Source organism: Mytilus edulis, chromosome 6, assembly GCF_963676685.1.
Source record: "Mytilus edulis chromosome 6, xbMytEdul2.2, whole genome shotgun sequence".
Classification (NCBI taxonomy): domain Eukaryota; kingdom Metazoa; phylum Mollusca; class Bivalvia; order Mytilida; family Mytilidae; genus Mytilus; species Mytilus edulis.
In genome coordinates, this window is record NC_092349.1 from 62,335,845 (window position 1) to 62,355,624 (window position 19,780).

General features: G+C 32.8%; 3 protein-coding genes across 16 annotated transcripts in view; 1 reads left to right on the forward strand and 2 right to left on the reverse strand.

Moving 5' to 3' along the window:
* Positions 1-3,335: 3,335 nt before the first annotated feature.
* On the reverse strand, positions 3,336-9,295 carry LOC139528054 (group 3 secretory phospholipase A2-like). Its single transcript, XM_071323845.1, has 5 exons — positions 9,178-9,295; positions 8,228-8,413; positions 4,409-4,621; positions 3,804-3,955; positions 3,336-3,596 (listed from the first exon to the last, which is right to left on the reverse strand). Exons 1-5 carry the CDS (start codon positions 9,236-9,238, stop codon positions 3,399-3,401), a joined length of 810 nt encoding a protein of 269 aa, XP_071179946.1. The 5' UTR covers positions 9,239-9,295; the 3' UTR covers positions 3,336-3,398.
* Positions 9,296-11,660: 2,365 nt separating this feature from the next.
* Positions 11,661-12,278, reverse strand: LOC139526541 (cerebellar degeneration-related antigen 1-like). Its single transcript, XM_071321699.1, has one exon. The coding sequence runs from the start codon at positions 12,276-12,278 to the stop codon at positions 11,661-11,663; it is 618 nt and encodes a 205-aa protein (XP_071177800.1).
* A 3,271-nt stretch (positions 12,279-15,549) lies between these two features.
* The window catches only part of LOC139528055 (huntingtin-interacting protein 1-like), a 49,863-nt gene continuing 45,632 nt past the window's right edge, over positions 15,550-19,780 (forward strand). For 8 of the 14 annotated variants that reach the window (XM_071323855.1, XM_071323859.1, XM_071323849.1 and 5 more), the window contains exons 1-2: positions 15,556-15,753; positions 18,678-18,741. In XM_071323855.1, the coding sequence (XP_071179956.1) occupies positions 15,667-15,753; positions 18,678-18,741 (151 nt within the window). In that variant the 5' untranslated portion in view covers positions 15,556-15,666. Of the gene's footprint in view, positions 15,754-18,677; positions 18,742-19,780 lie in introns of all 14 variants that reach the window. The other 6 variants (XM_071323853.1, XM_071323856.1, XM_071323852.1 and 3 more) reach the window with 2 other exon arrangements.

Here is a 19,780-nt window from a genome sequence, read left to right on the forward strand (position 1 = left end):
AAGTTGAGACAGGAACACAGGCAACAAAGAACTTAACCTTTCTGACATAAAATGCTGCACACTCAAACATTGGCCCTTGTTATTCTTAAACGATTTAGTAAAACATATTATAAAATACAAATGATAAATACGATCTTGAGTGAAGCTCGCATGTTTTAGTTCTCAAACCTAAATAAAAAATAGGAAAAAATATGTTTTGACATCTTTTACAAAACTGATAGGAAATTTATGGTTTTCCAAAAACGACAAAGTTCTAGGAGAATATATTCGTAACAGGAAAGATTCCGATATGTTATAAGAGGTTATGATCGGTTATGTTATCACAATGACAACATTTAATTGGTCATAAACTTTTGTCCGTTCAACGAACATTATGTACATAGCACATGTAGATAAACTCGAGTAAGAAAATGCTTAATTTTTTTGCGTAATAAATTGGTTTCAAACAAAACAAGGACTAAACATTACTAGAGTGTATTTTGCAAGTGAATATACACCTGAAACCACGTGATATATCAAAAGTGTGGAAAGCAAAGAAAAAAAAGATGGCCATACACATGATATAGAGATCAGAGAGACAAGATGAAGAAAGCTTAACCACCAGAATAAAATAATCATATCTCGGGAAAAACGAAATCGAGACATCATTTATTTTTGTATGACAAATCTAATCATTTCGTAATCTTCTTCTTTCCACTCAAGCTATTTAATTTCGAATGGTTTTCCTGTCGTTTTGTTTTAGTGATCATTATATTTATGATGTTCTAGGATTAGTTTTTCTGTATGAGACAGTCCTGTGAATATGTGTTGACTTCGATAGTCAATATGATTGTATTAATCTATTCTTAATGCAATGCTTGAAATGCCCTATGTCTATCACAAAATCATACGTGCTGAAATTTTGTCGTACTTGAAAAGATAAATGTCTTTTGCAATCGGATAGGGATTTTTTAATTTCTATTCTTAATTTGACGACAAATTAATTTCCAGATGAGTATAATACTCCTTCTTGAATTATAGATTCTTTTCACAAGAATGCGTATTCTAATATGTTTATTTTTAACTTAATTATTTTGGTAGCTTATATCAATTGCATTCCTTAAATAACTGAAAAGGATTAAAAATACAACTAACTCGTGAATACGAAAAGAAAAAATACTGTGTGAAAAGTCATGAAATCGTGACCTTCAAGATGATTGGAGAATACCACCCCTGTTTTATATTGTATTAATAATAACAGTGCTTAACGTATTTGTACGTGGGCATATATTTTTTAGTATATGTAGAATTCAGTCACATCTTGTCTGGACTCCAAGAATGTTTAAAGCTTGTACAGGAAAAGAGTGAAACCCGTATGTTAATCTGACTTATGCGTTAGTATAGGTCTCAATATGTTTTATACTAGCAATATTAAAAAATTTGATGGACTACTTGTGTTAAAGTTCCAATCTTTAAACTCTTTCAATTTGAATTCTTTTGAAATGCAATGCTGACCAAGATCAGCGTGCAGCAATGTATGTAAAGAAATATTATTACAGACCTCATATGTTCATGACATATTTACAGACGCTGCAGTGAGAAAAAGTTCTTTCTAAACGATTATAGGATTGTCGTTGTTCCTCCTCTATTGGCATATACAAACATCAATGCATTTGGAAAATTTGTTATTGTTAGCAAATATATCAAATCCTTTTTACAACTTTTTATGTTGGGTTTATGTCTTACTGATGTATATACCCATAATGTTGATCTATGGTAAAACATTGATGTCAGTGCATGTAAGACGACAATGTTAGATATATATAAATGGTGATCCAGTGCGGATCCGGGGGAGGATTCCAGGGGTTAGAACCCCCCCTTTTTTTGTCCTGGGTTGGGACCCCCCTTTTAAAATGGCTGGATCCGCCCCTATGACCTACAATCATTTTGTCTCTAATGGTGAATTGTCCTATTGGCTATCATACCAAATCTTCTTATTTCTATAACGATGTATAACTTTTATAACGAAAAATGTTTTAAAAGCTATTAGTCATAGAATACAAAAGCAGTCCAAAAACAACACGACAGTCATTGTTGAACATAACGAGACGGTCTGACACAATCACAACTAAATAGTCAGTTGGCGTAGTATAATGGTTATATTTCTATGGTTCTAAGCCAAATTACAATTAAAACATTGTTATCTACATAAGAGCTATTTCTAAAATGTCATATCAAACATAAATAATATTTGTCCGGGGTAATCCTTCTATAACATCATTTACAGAACATCTTAAAGGTTAGATATATAACTGGACTGGCTATTTACCATTACCTTATCACAGATAGCTGTTCTAGTTGTTTATAGAATTAACTCATAATTTCTATCGAAGAACAAGCCATGTTTTTACAAATAAGATTCCGTCACTTGAGAAGAAAAACTAATAGACGAATTGATTTTTGCTTCCAAACTTATTATATTGTATAAATACGGCGCATATCAAGAGTCATTAATTAGCATATATATTGGGTTGCTATTGATAGAAGAATAAAAGGTGCTTTGTTGGAATGACAAATAACTTCTGGCTTAGTGGAAGGACTTCTGTGGTTACGAATTTAATAGGTTTCAGTCTGTTGACTGACATACATATGCAGATTGCGTCACATGGCTTAATTTGCAAAGTTATCATTCAAATTTATTGGAGACCACTCAACTTAAAATGTCCGATTTTTTTGTTTATTGGTAATTAGCTATGGCATTACCGGTCATTGTTTTAGAAGTAGGTGACCAAACAGGATTGTGCTTACTTAAGTTGCTGATTTCTTCAAATATCTTTTACCCTATTCACTACCACAATCGTAAACACTTAAAAGAATAAACTCTGAGATCGGAAAGCAGATAGTAAAAACTCATTGTAGATTATTCCTCTAGGGAACCTTAACTTTCAAGTTTGCCTGTCAAAAATAAAGTGGTGTGTCAAATAAACTAATCCGCTTAGAAATAGTTTCATTTAACTACAACAAAAAACAAAACGTTGATAGATGTAAAGACTCTTTGCTTCCTGGGAATCAAATCTTGTTTAGCCCTCCCCCTTTTATTTAATTTATGAGAAAATGTAGTTGAGTCCCATTGAACACAAACATCTAAGATACCTCATCCGCAACAGATGTGTTGCATTTTTTTGTAAATAAAGATATTTAAACAAGTTGCTGAAATTTACTGAGGAGGCGGGTATTGTATTCCACTAGGGATTGAATGTTTGAGGACCACAGAGAGAACTGATGTATTGAATATATAGTTTGATCAAATCCTTTTTCGTCAAGTGTAACAAAATCATTCATATAATTGTGACGTATAAAAGCTGGATTTGTTTATTCGTTAAAAAGCATGAAATATTTAGTTTTTTACATCTTTTATCTTATCCAACTACATCGTCTGCCCATTTATATGGAAACGAGTGTAATACCGCCTTTTCTCCACTTGCCGTTTCTTCGCACCACAGTTTTGACCAATGCTCTTTAGCACAGTATTGCCCTTGTTCAAACTTGATACATTTCACATTCAGGAGACCAAAGAACATTTCTCCAACTTCATTTGATGTTGTAGTGTTAATTTTCTGTGGATAAACAAACGCATTTGTGTATTATACCAAAAAGATAATTATTTCAATACTTTTGCAACCAGAAACCGTAAGTCATATTATTTGCAGTCCTCGAAACGAAATGCCGATTTGAACTCTCTAATAAATGTATTTTCTAGTATTGCATATGATATTCCCCTTAAGTGAAATGTACTTCTAAAACAAAGTTGCTACAAGTCATACCTTTAGACAGTTAAACAGTCCAGTGTCACAATCACAGTGACTAATAGTCCAGGGGTATGGATTTCTAAGGTGATATTTCTCAGCAAAATGGTCCAAGAAATACGGGCAATGATCGTGGTCACGACAACACATATCTGTATTCTTATATTTTCCTGAATAAAAAATATAAAAAGAAAATTAGTCATACATTCTGGCAATATGATTTTTTTTTATATCGTAGTCAAACCACGACAACCAAAATGGGTGACCTAAGATTTCATTTATATTGTCGACTCTTTGAGAGAAATGAATGTGTCTAGTATATTTTTTCAGTTCAAAACTGATAGACTGCCCTTGATGTCATTGGATTGACATTTAGAAAAGTTTCAACCGCAGTTCACTTTTCAAAGCATTGAGGCACAACATTGTATCACAATGAAAAAGATTTCATTACTTTAATAATATAAAACAAATACAAGGCAAATGCAGATTTGCAAATATAGAAATAACAGTTTTGAACTGTTATATCCACGAACTAGTTAGTCTGTGACTAAAATAGTTAATACAAAGTGTCTACTATTGTGCCAATACTTTGCTGACTTTTATGTGTTTTATTACTGTCTTACCCAGATCATTATAACTAGAAGCTACATTGTCCAGTCCACACCACTTAGTTCCTGGGAAGATAGCTAGGTCAAGCTTATGTCCAGCTGGGTCTCCTGTTTTCTCGGGGGTAAACGGAACTCCTGTTCCGTCTATTCCATTCCTCTTCACAAAGTGTGGGCTGGTCACTTCTTTTGAAATACACCTCTTCCACATGTCCATTTTACCCTTTTCTCCTGTCATTTTGATAAGTTATGGTCATTTTTGGAATTAATTATGTTTTCAATAAGTAAATATAAACTAGAGGCTCTAAAGAGCGTGTGTCGCTCACCTTGGTGTCTGTGAATATTAAACATAGCAAAAGATGGATTCATGACAATATTGTGTTATGGTGATGGTGATGTGTTTGTAGATCTTACTTTACTAAACATTCTTGCTGTTTACAATTATCTCTATCTATAATAAACTTGGCCCAGTAGTTTCAGTGCAAAATGTTAGTGAAAATTTACAAATTTTATGAAAATTGTTAAAAATTGACTATAAAGGGCAATAACTCCTTAGAGGGTCAATTGACCATTTCAGTCATGTTGACTTATTTGTAAATCTTACTTTGCTGAACATTATTGCTGTTTACAGTTTATCTCTATCTATAATAATATTCAAGATAATAAACCAAAAACAGTAAAATTTCCTTAAAATTACCAATTCAGAGACAGCAACCCAACAACGGGTTGTCCGATTCATCTGAAAATTTCAGGGCAGATAGATCTTGACCTGATAAGCAATTTAAGTCCGTCAGGTTTTCTCTAAATGCTTTTGTAATTCAGTTATAAGCCAAAAACCGCATTTTACCCCTATGTTCTATTTTTAGCCATGGCGGCCATCTTGGTTGGTTGACCGGGTCACCGGACACATTTTTAAACTAGATACCCAAATAATGATTGTGGCCAAGTTTGGTAAAATTTGGCCTGGTGGTTTCAGAGGAGAAGATTTTTGTAAAAGTTAACGACGACGGACGCAGGACGACGGACGCCGGACGACGGACGCCAAGTGATGGGAAAAGCTCACTTGGTCCTTTGGGCCAGGTGAGCTAATAATATGGCGGGGTTAAACATGTTAGCGGGATCCCAACCCTCCCCTAACCTGGGACAGTGGTATAACAGTACAACATAGGAACGAACTATAAAAATCAGTTGAAAAAGGCTTAACTCATCAGATGGACAAACATATAAGTGGATGTGGCCGGGTACTTGTACATCCCGACAACAAAAAGACACTAGGAACAGATCAGAGAGTACTAACATTTATCTGACAGTTAGTTCAAAGCCACTAACAACTAATAAAAAAAACATGAATCTAACACTAAACAATCATTCCGTACACATCCAACATCCAATGGATTTTGTGTAAAGACGTCATAAACAGTCAGAGAAAAACATGACCTTGTGCAATGCCAAGTTACAGGTATCGACAGATTGTAAATCCATAAATGTGTATAACATAATAGTAATATTTAGTTTGCTTTTAATTTACTGATAACTAAATCAATATTTATACCAATAAAAACAATATTCAATGATCTTATTACAGTGTTGATATGGTAACCTTTCAGAATAAGTTTATTTAAAGGAGCGATAAGTTTACAAGGATCATTTCTAAATTTCCGGGCACGGTTAACAACATTTCCGTAAAAATGAGGATGTGCTATCCCGTTTGAAATAAGTTTTCTACAGGTACAATCAAACTTAAAAACCAAATCTTTATATCTATGGAAAAATTTATGGTAACGATATCCCTGGTTTAATCATTTACCAGTAATACATAGATTGCGTTAGTTAAAATCAAAAACGTCACAACAGACACGGGCATAGCGAACGAGGTGCGAAATATAAACACCGTAAGATCATCACCATCTAAAAATGGAAAATTAATAATAGGGAACGAAAAATCGTCCCTTTTGTCGTTAATTTTAGTGTGGAGTTTCCCGTTTAAAACCGAAATATCTAAATCCAGAAAAGGACAGTTATTACCATATAAATTTGATTTATTTAAAGTAAGTTCCTTGGGGTAAATTTCAGCAGTATATTGAGAAAAGCAGTCTTTTCAAAGACAATACTAAGAGCTTTACATAAATTGTAGGCTAGATTAAAACATAGGATATCTCCCTATATCATTAAGACTACTTGGAAATGGTGAGTAAGACTAATACGCTTTTATGTTTTTGTCTTGTTTGGTTGTTTTTCACTTACGTATATCTATTCATATTTAGGGGCAATGTAATCTGTTAAATTTTACTTTGCTATCGTAACTTTTCCTTCTGCTACTGTGACAATTAAGTTAATATCCCCCCCCCCCCCCATGTCTATGGCACGCCGTTATTATATTTATCCAGTTTGGAGATATCTTATTTAGTTAAATAAGACTAGAACACACCCGTGATATCGCGGGTCTGTGACTGAATTAAAGTATATAACTATGCGCAAGCCTTATCTTAGTATCAGTACTGTCATCTGATAAAGTCCTGCCGATTATAAGATACACAATTTTCTCTGCTATCAAATCTTTCTGTTTGAACCCGTCGAACTGGAACTTATCAATTATTGGTAATATTAAATATTTTGAAAACAAAAGGTCCTGGAATGGAGTATTTTTTAATCAACAGCATTGTCCTTTATTAGTTATAAATAAAGTTGAATTCTTTTTTTCACTGTTTTACGTCATGCCTGCTAACAAATTGAAACTTATTTTTAGTCCAGATTTTTAGTATTCGTATTGTTATCTTAGAAAGTCTTACGGATTAAAATACTACAATAGGTAACAATTTGACAATTTAGTAGTGTCAACCATGTGATTATGACCCGTTTATATAGCATGTTAATCCTGAATACACCGTTTGGTGGTGCGCCTGTCAGATGCGGAACGTACAGATAAGGTAATAGGTAACAGGTGATTATACTATTGGTATCGATATCGGACTCGACCCGGAACTTCCTAATTATTGGCGATATTAATTACGTGGAAAACAAAAGGGCCTGGAGTGGTGTAATTTTTAATCTACACCTTTGCACTATATTAGTTGTATATAAAGTTGAATTCTTTGATTCGTCGTTTTTACGTGATGACGGCTGACAAATTGGACCTCGTAATTTTAGTATTATAGATATCTTATAAACTAATTGAGATATCTTAATAACAAAATGAGATATCTTATGTATTAATTAAGATATCTGATTTATTAAAAAAGATATCTTATATATTAAATAAGATATCTTATTAAAATGTTTATAAAGATATCTTATTAAATATATAAGATATCTTATTTAAAATATAAGATATCTCTATTAATTTATAAGATATCTTTTTAACTATATAAGACATCTTTTATATAGTTAATAATAGAGATATCTTATTTACTTAATAAGATATCTCCATAAGTTAATAAGATATCCCTATTAGTTTATAAGATATCTCTATTAATTAAAAAGATATCTTATAAATTATGTATTTAAAAGATATCTTTATAAAGGAGTAAGATATCTTATATACTTTATAAGATATCTTATTAATTAATAGAGATATCTTATTAACTTATAGAGATATCTTATAAACTAATAGAGATATCTTATAAACTAATAGAGATATCTTATTCACTTTCAAATTAAATAAGATATCTTATAAAATTAAAGATATCTTAATACTTAATAAGATATCTTAATACTTAATAAGATATCTTGTTAAATAAATAAGATATCTTCAAATTTGGATAAATATAAAAACGGCGTGCCATACATGTCCTTCAGCTTTAAACTTATGAAAACTGCTTAATTTATTATGTTACTCACCGATTTCTATTGTCATGGGATTGGTATTCAGTAACAAAGCCATGGCTTTCTCTTTGTCCTCCGTCAAGCTACAAGACAGTAGACCATCAGACCGTGAAGCTAGAGCACTGATGAAGAAACTACCATCTGTAACTTCTATCGCATGTTTACCATTACCATATGGGGTCTCCAACCATGCTAACTTGCCTGTAATGATGAAGGAATCATGAAAGACAAGCGTCAACAACAAATGAAAGGTAAGTGTCAGCAATTGGTGAATAGCAAGCGTCAACTTATGGTGAAAAGCAAGTGTCAACTTATGGTAAGTGTCAACTTATGGTAAGTGTCAACTTATGGTAAGTGTCAACTTATGGTAAGTGTCAACTTATGGTAAGTGTCAACTTATGGTGAAAAGCATGTGAAATCTTGTGGTGAAAAGCAAGTGAAAACTTATGGTGAAAAGTAAGTGAAAACTTATGGTGAAAAGCAAGTGAATCTTATGGTGAAAATGTCAACTTATGGTAAGTGTCAACTTATATGTCAACTTATGGTAAGTGTCAACTTATGGTGAAAAGCATGTGAAATCTTGTGGTGAAAAGCAAGTGAAAACTTATGGTGAAAAGTAAGTGAAAACTTATGGTGAAAAGCAAGTGAATCTTATGGTGAAAAGCAAGTGAAAACTTATGGTAACTGATGATAAGTAAGTCAACAAATCCGCCTGTTGTTCATGCAGGTTTTTGTTTATTTGTGTCGTTGGTCTGTTGTCTCATTGACATATATCCACATATCCTTGTTTTCGTGTAATTCAAATATAAACAAATGTAAATATTATTGTTTCATTGTTTATACAATTAAGACGAAAATGATAGGACATGCTTAATATTTATTTGTTGTGACAATGGAAGACCAAAAGCAACATAAGGATGTCTTATGCAAATTAATATATTGTCTAAAACTAGCATATTAATTACCTGATTCAACAGAGTAAGCATGGTATATTAAAGTTATGATGATAGCTGACAACATTGACATTTCCAAACAACCATATAATCATCAATTCAGAGATAAGACATACAAGAGTCACATGTAAATATGTGTCAGGTCACTCAGACTTTTAATTTGAAATGGCTATTTCGCAACAAATCCCATTTTGATTTCATAAAACTGGCCTTCAAAGGCAGTTATTTCAGATTATAATTTTAATTTTAACTCATTCGTCAACCAAATTACACTTACTGAGACAAAAAAAAACATTTTCTGTTATGTAACAAAACCCAAACCAGAAACAGTGCTGTGTAGCAAAACATATTTTTAAACAGAAAATAAACGTGTATTTTTTTTTTATCCCAAAACAGATCTAAAGAAATGGAAATTTTGTCAAAATAACAAGCTTTTCATAACACTAGTATATATTGATAGGGGATTATTAAAGGAACCAAAAGAGCAAACAAAAAATATAGGTCAAGGTGCTTATTTTCGAGATATATAAGCAATTGAAATTTTGGCGGGAAAAATGTTCTCTCTTGATTTTTCATAGCTTTATCATTGACAAGTTAAAGTGCTCAAAACATATTAAAAGGTAACAAGGATTTTATGAGACTTTTACAGATGACTCATTTTTATTATACATGTTAAAGATTTTTTTTTTTAAATGGGGGTCAATGGGCTATTTTTTTAAGGCATTCAAATGGATAAAACCAGAGGATTCTGAAAATCTGACAAAAATTCCCAAACATGACAAGCGAACATTCTTATTGCTCCAAACACTCTGCTTCTTCCCGCTCTGATGTAAACTCTCCATCAAAATCACAATTTGTAAAAGTAAACCATTTTATGTCAAAGTATGGTCTTTAACACAGAGCCTTGGCTCACACCGAACCGCAAGGCTATAAAGAACCCCATAAATGACTAGTGTAAAACCATTCAAACGGGGAAACTAAGTTAGCAGTCTAATCTATATAAAATAACGAGAAACGAGAAACGAGAAACACTTATGAACCACACAAACAAACGACAACCACTAAACATCGGGTTCCTCACTTAGGATAGGTGCAAACAAATGCAGCGGGTTTAAACGTTTTAATAGGTACCAACCGTCACCCTTACCTGAAACAATAGTGATACATCACAACACAGAAAGACACACTATAACATATCAAGTGAAAGGGCTTCACTCAATCAAAAGACATATTAAAACAAGTGAATATACACTGAACGAATAAATGTGTTCTATTAATACACAATGTAAATAAAGTAACGTAGTATAAAAAGGCCATGAGTTTTAAAATTACGGTATACGAGTTACCACACATTTATGAAATACAAAATAGATCTGTTATTGCTGCCTTATGTTAAGAATGTTCAGTTCTGTATACAACATGTCTCTGTTAATTAGCGAAACACAAGATATAATTGAAATTGACTGGTTTGTAAGAAAAATCTCCGTTAAACTGTATAAGACATGTTTTACCCAATTATAAAATTTCCAATGTCCAATATCAGATTTTATAAGACGGAACGCCATTTGGCTTCCATTGAAGTGCGATAATTGTTCAGAACATTTTTCAGAGTCAGTATCAAACCATATAATGATTATAAATAAGTGTTGCAAATTGGTATCGGATGTCCTTCATTTGAACAAGTCACCTTGACGTGTTTGTCCATTTTAAGGTCAATTAGATATAAATATACACAACAGAACTGACCAATGTAAAAAAGACATATATGGAGAATAAAACCAGTAAACAAATCTACAATCGTACAGATAATGCGACAAACTAGACAAATGAAAATAAATCACACAGGGCGCTACAAAAACAATTCAAATACTGACATGAAACGATTCAACGAAATTATAGGCCCGATCTCCTGGTAGTCAATTATTTTTGATTTGTATGTGTTTTTTGTCAACAGCAATATAATGGTATTATTAAGAGACATATTTTACTTATCATTACGAGAAGAAAGAAGTTTCTGTGATGATGGTCATTTTGCTTTTTGATGTAGTTACCTATTTTTGATGTCATCTATTTAGTCAAATTTGTTATTTGTTGATGTCATATATTGAGCCATCTGTTATGTTATTTGTTGATGTCAGATACTCAGAAATCTATGATATTTGTTGATATCAGATATTCAGAAATCTATGTTATTTGTTGATGTCAGTTATTCAGATATCTATGGTATTTGTTGGTGTCATATATTCTGATATCTATGTTATTTCAGGTTGATGCTAGATATTCAACGACATATTTTGTATTTGTTGGTGTCAGATATTCAGCGATATCTATGTTATTTGTTGATATGAGATATTCAGACATCTGTGTTATTTTTTTATGTCAGATATTCTGCGACATCTATGTTCTTTAGTGATGTCAGATATTCGGCGACTTCTATGTTATTTGATGATGTCAGATATTCTGCGACTTCTATGTTATTTAGTGATGTCAGATATTCAGACATCTGTGTTATTTGTTGATGTCAGATATTCTGCGACATCTATGTTCTTTAGTGATGTCAGATATTCTGCGACATCTATGTCCTTTAGTGATGTCAGATATTCTGCGACATCTATGTCCTTTAGTGATGTCAGATATTCGGCGACTTCTATGTTCTTTAGTGATGTCAGATATTCTGCGACATCTATGTCCTTTAGTGATGTCAGATATTCGGCGACTTCTATATTATTTAGTGATGTCAGATATTCTGCGACATCTATGTTCTTTAGTGATGTCAGATATTCTGCGACATCTATGTCCTTTAGTGATGTCAGATATTCGGCGACTTCTATGTTCTTTAGTGATGTCAGATATTCTGCGACATCTATGTTCTTTAGTGATGTCAGATATTCTGCGACATCTATGTCCTTTAGTGATGTCAGATATTCTGCGACATCTATGTCCTTTAGTGATGTCAGATATTCGGCGACTTCTATGTTCTTTAGTGATGTCAGATATTCTGCGACATCTATGTTCTTTAGTGATGTCAGATATTCTGCGACATCTATGTTCTTTAGTGATGTCAGATATTCGGCGACTTCTATGTTATTTGGTGATGTCAGATATTCAGCCATTTATGTTATTTGTTGATGTCAGATATTCAGCCATTTATGTTATTTGTTGATGTATGATAATATTGGGTTAATTAGTTAAAGCATATTCACACTTTTCCATCTGTATGTACCTGGTGAAAAGTCAGAACGACTTATAATATTTTAGTAGATTTTGTTCATAGTTAAAGGACGTGTTTTGGCATATTTTAGAGATTATTGGGGTAACTGTTGTTATTCTACTGTCATATATCTACATTTATTCAGTATCTTTTATCTATATCGTTAGATATAAGTGTAAAAAATGTCAAGAACAAATTATAAATGGCTTGAAAATGATATGGTCACATTGAAAATATGCCTAATAAGAACAAATTAATAAGGTCAAGCAGAATACTTTCTTGAAGATATTTCACCTATGAATCTTTGAGAAATATTTTGTATCTTTTTTTCTGATTAGGAATAGCAATAGATTTTTTTGTTTTAACTGAGAAGGACATCGTCTGAATGTTTTTAAAATCCTTTAACTAATTTTATCTAATTTGTACTTCCTGTTGTAAATGAGGAAGACGAATTTCACTATGTCATGAAATGCAAATGATTACAAGTAATAAGAAAAAAAATTGTATCTAATATTATGAACCTTATACCATGATTCCAGAAAATATCTGAATTCGAAAAATTTCAATGCATTTTGCATGAGGAATAACGATTTTATATTATCAGCATTTAAAAAGACATGATAGACCGGAAAATATGCAATAATTTTCGAAACTTGATTCTTTTAAAATGTTACATGTAATACAATATATATTCTAGATACATTAACATGATTTTATACTATTATTTTCTGATCTTATTAAGCAGCCTACCCCTCAACCGAATTAATAGTATGTATCAAATCTGAGACTACTATAACACTTTGTAATACAGTAGTCCCAGATCTAATGGTGTTTCAAAATTCTATATTTGTGGATTATTCTCCAAGAACTTTTTGTATATGTCCATATTTGTAGTGTTTGGTAATGTTATTGATAACAATCCTATACATATTCTGAATTCTGAATTTTCTGAGTTTTATTTTCGTCTGGTTGTTAAGCAAGCAATTTTGTGTCCGTAAAATAATTCTTATTTTTCAGAGTTTATTTTCGTCTGGTTGTTAAGCAAGCAATTTTGTGTCCGTAAAATAATTCTTAATTTTCAGAGTTTAATTTCGTCGAGCTGTTAATATAAAAAAGAAGATGTGGTATTATTGCCAATGAGACAACTATCCACAAAAGACCAAAATGACACAACGTGACATTAACAACTATAGGTAACCGTACGGCCTTCAACAATGAGCAAAGCCCATACCGCATAGTCAGCTATAAAAGGCCCCGATAAGACAATGTAAAACAATTCAAACGAGAAAACTAACGGCCTTATTTATGTAAAAAAAAAAAAAAAAAAAAGGAACGAAAAACAAATATGTAACACATAAACAAACGACAACTGAATTAAAGGCTCCTGAATGGGACAGGCACATACATAAATAATGTGGCGGGGTTAAACATGTTAGTGGGATCCCCCCCACCAACCCGGGACAGTGGTATAACAGTACACCATAAGAAGCAACTGTCGATCAAGCTAGTGATATCGCCAGTGGAAACACCTTTCATCTCTCTTTATTGTATTTACAGATCTTTACAGTGACAACAACTGAACATGACTCGGTTATGATATTTACAACTTCCCTTACATTTTTTTATGTATGGCTCTGGGTCATTTTACTTTTTTTCCTGGTTATCACAACTAGCCTTGTTTAAGTTGTGTATGTGTTAAATTAAAATCTTTATTGGTTTCAAAGTTAGTAAACTTTTAGAGAGAAACTTTTGCGGATAGTACTGTTGTTTCACTGACAATAATACAACAACTCCTTATTATTTTCCAAAGTAAATTAATGGTTTTATGCAGTTCTAAGTTTAAATATTCTGAACTCAGTCAAGGTATCTTAACCCGCAAACTTTGGGAAAATTCTCGGCAGTCGTTCATTTAAAAAAATAATACTTGATGACTGAGTGCTTAGGACATACAAAGGAAGAGTTTAGTTCCCGGGAACCTAAAATATATATTGACAGGGAGTAATCATGACAGTGAAGCAGGGGGGATCCAGTCATTTTAAAAGGGGGTGTCCTTACCCAGGAAAAAAGGGAGTGTTCCGACTACATGTCCCCATTCGAATGCAATGATCGTTCAAAAAAAGGGGTGTTCCAACCCCCGGAACCCCCCCCCCCCCTGGATCCGCCAATGTGAAGGGACTTCAAGGGCGCCCGTGTGTACAAGTTCTGGTAACAATAATTTAATTTTTCGTTGTGACTGCTCCGGTGTTACATTTCTATATACTTGTCTCTATCTCTAGTGTACATTAAATTATTCGGTAAATTATGTCTCAAAATAAAACATCGTGGAACAAAAACATGTTTTTGAGAAAAAAACAAAAAAGAATCTACATCATTAAAATAAATGAAACATCACAAGCTATGTGTATACTTTAAATAAGGAATTGGATAATTGTAAATGAAATAAAGGTCCCAAAATATACCTTTAAGACATCTTATGGTAAGCTCACTTTCCGGCCTACAATATGAATATTATCAATTATCAACTGAGATAAAGGAAAACGGTAACTTTTGGCATGAAACATTTCTAACAAGAATGTGTCCCCAGTACACGAATGCCCCATCCGCACAGGCTATCATTTTCTATGTTCAGTGGACCGTGAAAATGGGGGGGGGGGGGGGGGGGGGGGGGTAATCTCTAATTTGGTATTAAAATTAAAAAGATCATATTAAAGGGAACATGTCACTGGCGGATCTAGGAATTTTCATAAGTGGGGGCCCGCTCCAGTCACGCTTCAATGATTCCCTATATAAGCAACCATTTTTTTCCCCAAAAGGGGGGGGGGGGGCCGGGCTTCATCAAAAACTACCTCGACCAAAAACTTTAACCTGAAGCAGGATAGACGGACGAACGGACGGAAGGACGAACTTGACGAACGAACGAACGGACGCATAGATCAGATTAAAAACATCAAATGTCCACATGATAAATGGGGCATACATGATAAAAATAAAAAATGACTTGATATTATAAACTGGCTAAACATAATCAACACATATCAATCATACAATTCATATTTAAAGAGGCTATATGAGAGAAATTCAAATATTTAATAATTAAAATATACATTCTAAAGTTAGTATGAAACTTGAAATCTGCAAAATTTTGCGGGAAATAGATTTATTGTTCCTGGTAATTTGACAGATCATAAGGGGGCGCTGTTATAACCACAAACCGGGGAGTGCACTTTACAAAATATGTGTCTACTGTTACAAAGTTGAAATAGTTGTGCCCAATATGATAAAACGATAGAATGTCAACGAGACATTTACCCAGAGCTATTGGGAGCAGGGGAAAAACTGCACTTGAAATAGAAAGAGAGAATTTTGAGAAAAGTCAGGTAAAATCTTTCACCGGAAGTGCATATTTGTTTATATTTTATCATGATTTGTTTTACATGTTTTCAGTATATCTTACACATTAACAATTAACAAGCGATCAGACAAATGTATATCAACTACACAAATCACTGGGATTCCGTAAAGCTTAAATGTATGGCATGACTCATGTGTACATACCGAATACACAGCCAGCTGATGCGTAGAATCCGTCATCCCAATTTTTGACACATTCTCAATCAAATTGATCAAGAAAAATAAAATATCAATATGACCTTTTTCCCAAGGTATGTCTTGAATTATTCAAAAACTAAGTATGGATAAGCAAAGTCTTTGTGGTATGGGGTAGCTCAAATGATATGACACCGAACAGCTGTTTAGAGCTGAAATATAATGAGGTATGTCAAATAACACTGTCACACTTTATGGGTGTTTTTAAACATTTGATTGTCCTATTGATTTACTTTTTTGTTTACTGTTAAAGGGTGATCTTTTTATCAATTTTTGCATGCCTTTTTCTATGAACATGCACTTTCTTTTGGTTTTTATGCATAAGGAGCAGCAATGTCAACTAATGTATTTTGGTATTATACAAGCAATGTATAATGAATTGCTACTTGAGATGACAGTTGTCAATTATGTGGCGGGACAGCTGCTGTGGTCTTATGGTAACATGTTCGCCTTCAGTGCAGTTGGTCATGGGTTCCAACTTAGTCTGGGTCTAATCAAAGATCAGAGAATTAATGTTTGCTGCTATTCCATCAAGCATGCCGCATTAAGGAGTAAGTGAGCAAAGACTGTTCGGTCTTAATAATGTGTCTGACTTGGATGACATGTCTTCCTGTGTATTGTTACCCTGTGAATGTTAAAATACCTGCTCAGCGTGTCAGTCTGGTAAAAGCAGAGTAAATATTCATATAAGATTAAAATTGAGAAAGGAAATGGGGAATGTGTCAAAGCGACAGAAACCCAACCATAGAGCAGACAACAGCCCAAGGCCACCAATGGGTCTTCAATGTAGCGAGAAACTCCCTCACCTGGAGGCGTCCTTCAGCTGGCCCTTAAACAAATATGTATACTAGTTCAGTGATAATGGACGTCATACTAAACTCCGAATTATACACAAGAAACTAAAATTAAAAAATCATACAAGACTAACAAAGGCTGGAGGCTCCTGACTTGAAACAGGCGCAAAATTCGGCGGGGTTAAACAAGTTTTTTGAGATCTCAACCCTCCCCCTATACCTCTAGCCAATGTAGAAAAAACAAGTGCACTAATACACACAGTAAAACTCAGTTTCAGAGAAGCCCGAGTCCGACGCCAGAATATGAAACAACATGTTTTCCTCTTGAATATGTAGACAAACCAAAAATAACAATTGAAGTAAAAAACATCAAAAATATATTACTGTGAAAGTACTTTTATTCGTGGGGTAACAATTTTCGTGGATTTAAGTGTCCAACGAAATAAAACAACCATTGTCCAAATCAAGACATGGAAAGATCACCATCGGTAGGTTTGACCAAGTGCTGATATGATCTAGAGAATATATTGAATAACGCCAAATCTGAGAATACATTAATAGCAGTCACAGAACTACAACCGCATGCAGAATTATACCCATTTAATCTTTAATAACCTAAACTGAACAACTTTTGATCTTTTTATTCTCATAAAAAATATTGTTGATCGACGAAAGTCAGATTTCCGGTATTGATATGCTAGTATGATAAAGTGTTCATTTTATATCCTCATAGTTCTCCTACATGTGGGAAATAATAATTTCATGCTGGGCTTGATTATTTGACAATTCAAGATACGTTTAAACCATTTATTTATGTTACTGTTTTCTTTAGGTGACATGTTTATGGCCTAATCAACACCATTGATGGTCTTTAATCTGTTGATCACTTTATCATAGGTTAATTAGTGTTATCACTACGATTTACACGGTCAATGTTTACTTTGCAATTTCCTTCAATCAAGACTATTTGTAACCTTCGTTTCTAAAGGCTTTAATTTTTCAATTATTTTTTTTTATATTAAAAAACTAAAATCCACGAATTCAAAAACCCACGAACATGTTAATATTACTCAAACCACGAAAATTGATATCCACGAATTAAAGTACTTTCACAGTAGCAGATAGTCTTTGTTTTGACACAGGACATGTCTTGACTGCTTAGAACATCTGTTGTATGATTCATTGTAACAGTATCTCTACTCTCTTAAACCAAATTAATCATTCTTGGATATGACTGTTGTTTGTCAGACTTTATATTGTCAAAGTTAGAACACAAGCTGCATAATTATGTGCGAGAGAGGTCAAACCCTTAAAGGTTAGATTCCCGATGAGATCAAACCAAAGACTTTTGGTGACATTTTCTAGTTTTTCTTGAAGAACAAATAATTAAGGTGTAGGAACAAATACTAGTCCCTTGAAATATGACTCTGAGTAGGGGAGTATGTCTTAGGTGGACTAATACATTAACTGTCTTTTGAACCACATTTTAGCTTAACATACATGTATGGTGAACCATCTCAAACTTACCAAAAAATAATAACACATCAATTCAAACAATGTCAAATATACATGTATCTCTGATCTTCCTTTTACCACAGCCTGAATAAGTAAAGCAGCATATCTAGCATCCAGAGGAAACAGCTTTCTGACAGATGTCAAAGATTTGTTCAGAGAGAAAGCCATAATGACCAACCTATTTTTGTTTGTTGTATAATGCTGTACATGTTAAATAGTCTTTTTGTTGACTGTCCCCAAATTTTGTTTTTACTCATAATTAGCATGATAAGGGCTGGACAAGTTTTATAATTGTCAATGTTTGTAAAGCATATCTGCTTGTTTAAAAACGAAGAAGTTATTTTCATTCCTGTGAAATAAATGATTGCTATTTTATTTTTAAACAGCATGTAGCAATCACCAAAGCCATCAGTGCGACAGAATGTCCAGTGAAGGAGAAGCATGCCAGAAGTATCCTTTTTACTTTATAAAACCATTTAAAATATATGTTCTATATCTTGATTCAATTTGCATCGGGACTTCATAAGGCCAAATAAAAAAGTATGTGTGGTTCCAGTTACATCTAAAAAAAAGTTAGGGTAGGTAGGTAGGGATTTTTTTTTTTATTTTATGTTTTTTTTACATTGAGTCTATGGGAGCAACATTCTGACTTTAACAATGCTTAATAAAAAATGACCATAAAATCTTTAGGGTAGGCTTTTTTCAAGCCGAAAAAGTAAGGACGGTAGGGTTACTGGAACCACACATATATTTTTATTTGGCCTAAGGTGAAAATTTTTACCACGCTGAGATGCTATTTTGTTTAATACTGTAATGTTAATATTACATATATTATGAGGGAAAGGATTCTGAAGTGTTGTTGGATTATCTCAGTGGATTGATTAAATCTTTGAAAGCTAAAACATGCTTATAATTTTCTTTTAATGAAATTGTTAATTTTCAGATGATTTTCATCAAAGGACAATATCATGTCATGTTAGTAATACATGAGAAAAAAAAGTGTTCAATTTTAATTTTTGAATTTTTTGAATTCATATTCAAAATCTATATGACATATATTTTTTTTTTTAATGCCACAGAAGTATAAACAAATGAATTTATACATCTCTGATTAGTACAGATAATTATTATACAATTGTTTTATTGTTGTTGTCCGATTACCCAACTATCCAGAAAAGTCTGGTTTTCCGAATATTTTATTTCTTAATCACACGGCCTTAGGCATGGTTAGGTGGACATGTAAATCACAAATCAAAACAAACTGTTTTACATATATAGTATGACCATATTCATTTCCATAGGAAACGTAACCTCATATAAGCTATACATTTAATATCCAAATTACAGAATCAAAGTCTGAAATTTAAAAGCCACTGGACTTTGTACATTTACTTTCAGTGCATTTTATTCTCTCACATTATTTTGCAATAAAAAGCAAAAATGAAAAAAAATGGAAGAATCTAAAATAATCTTAAAAATGCACTAAATT

Coding starts and splice junctions, on each gene's coding strand:
- LOC139528054 (XM_071323845.1), bottom strand. CDS start 9,238: ATGTCAATGTTGTCAGCTATCATCATAACTTTAATATACCATGCTTAC. Junction 4,622..8,227: donor TCCCATGACAATAGAAATCG/GTGAGTAACATA, acceptor TCAAAATGACAG/GAGAAAAGGGTAAAATGGAC. Junction 3,597..3,803: donor GACTGTTTAACTGTCTAAAG/GTATGACTTGTA, acceptor GTTTATCCACAG/AAAATTAACACTACAACATC.
- LOC139526541 (XM_071321699.1), bottom strand. CDS start 12,278: ATGGCTGAATATCTGACATCACCAAATAACATAGAAGTCGCCGAATAT.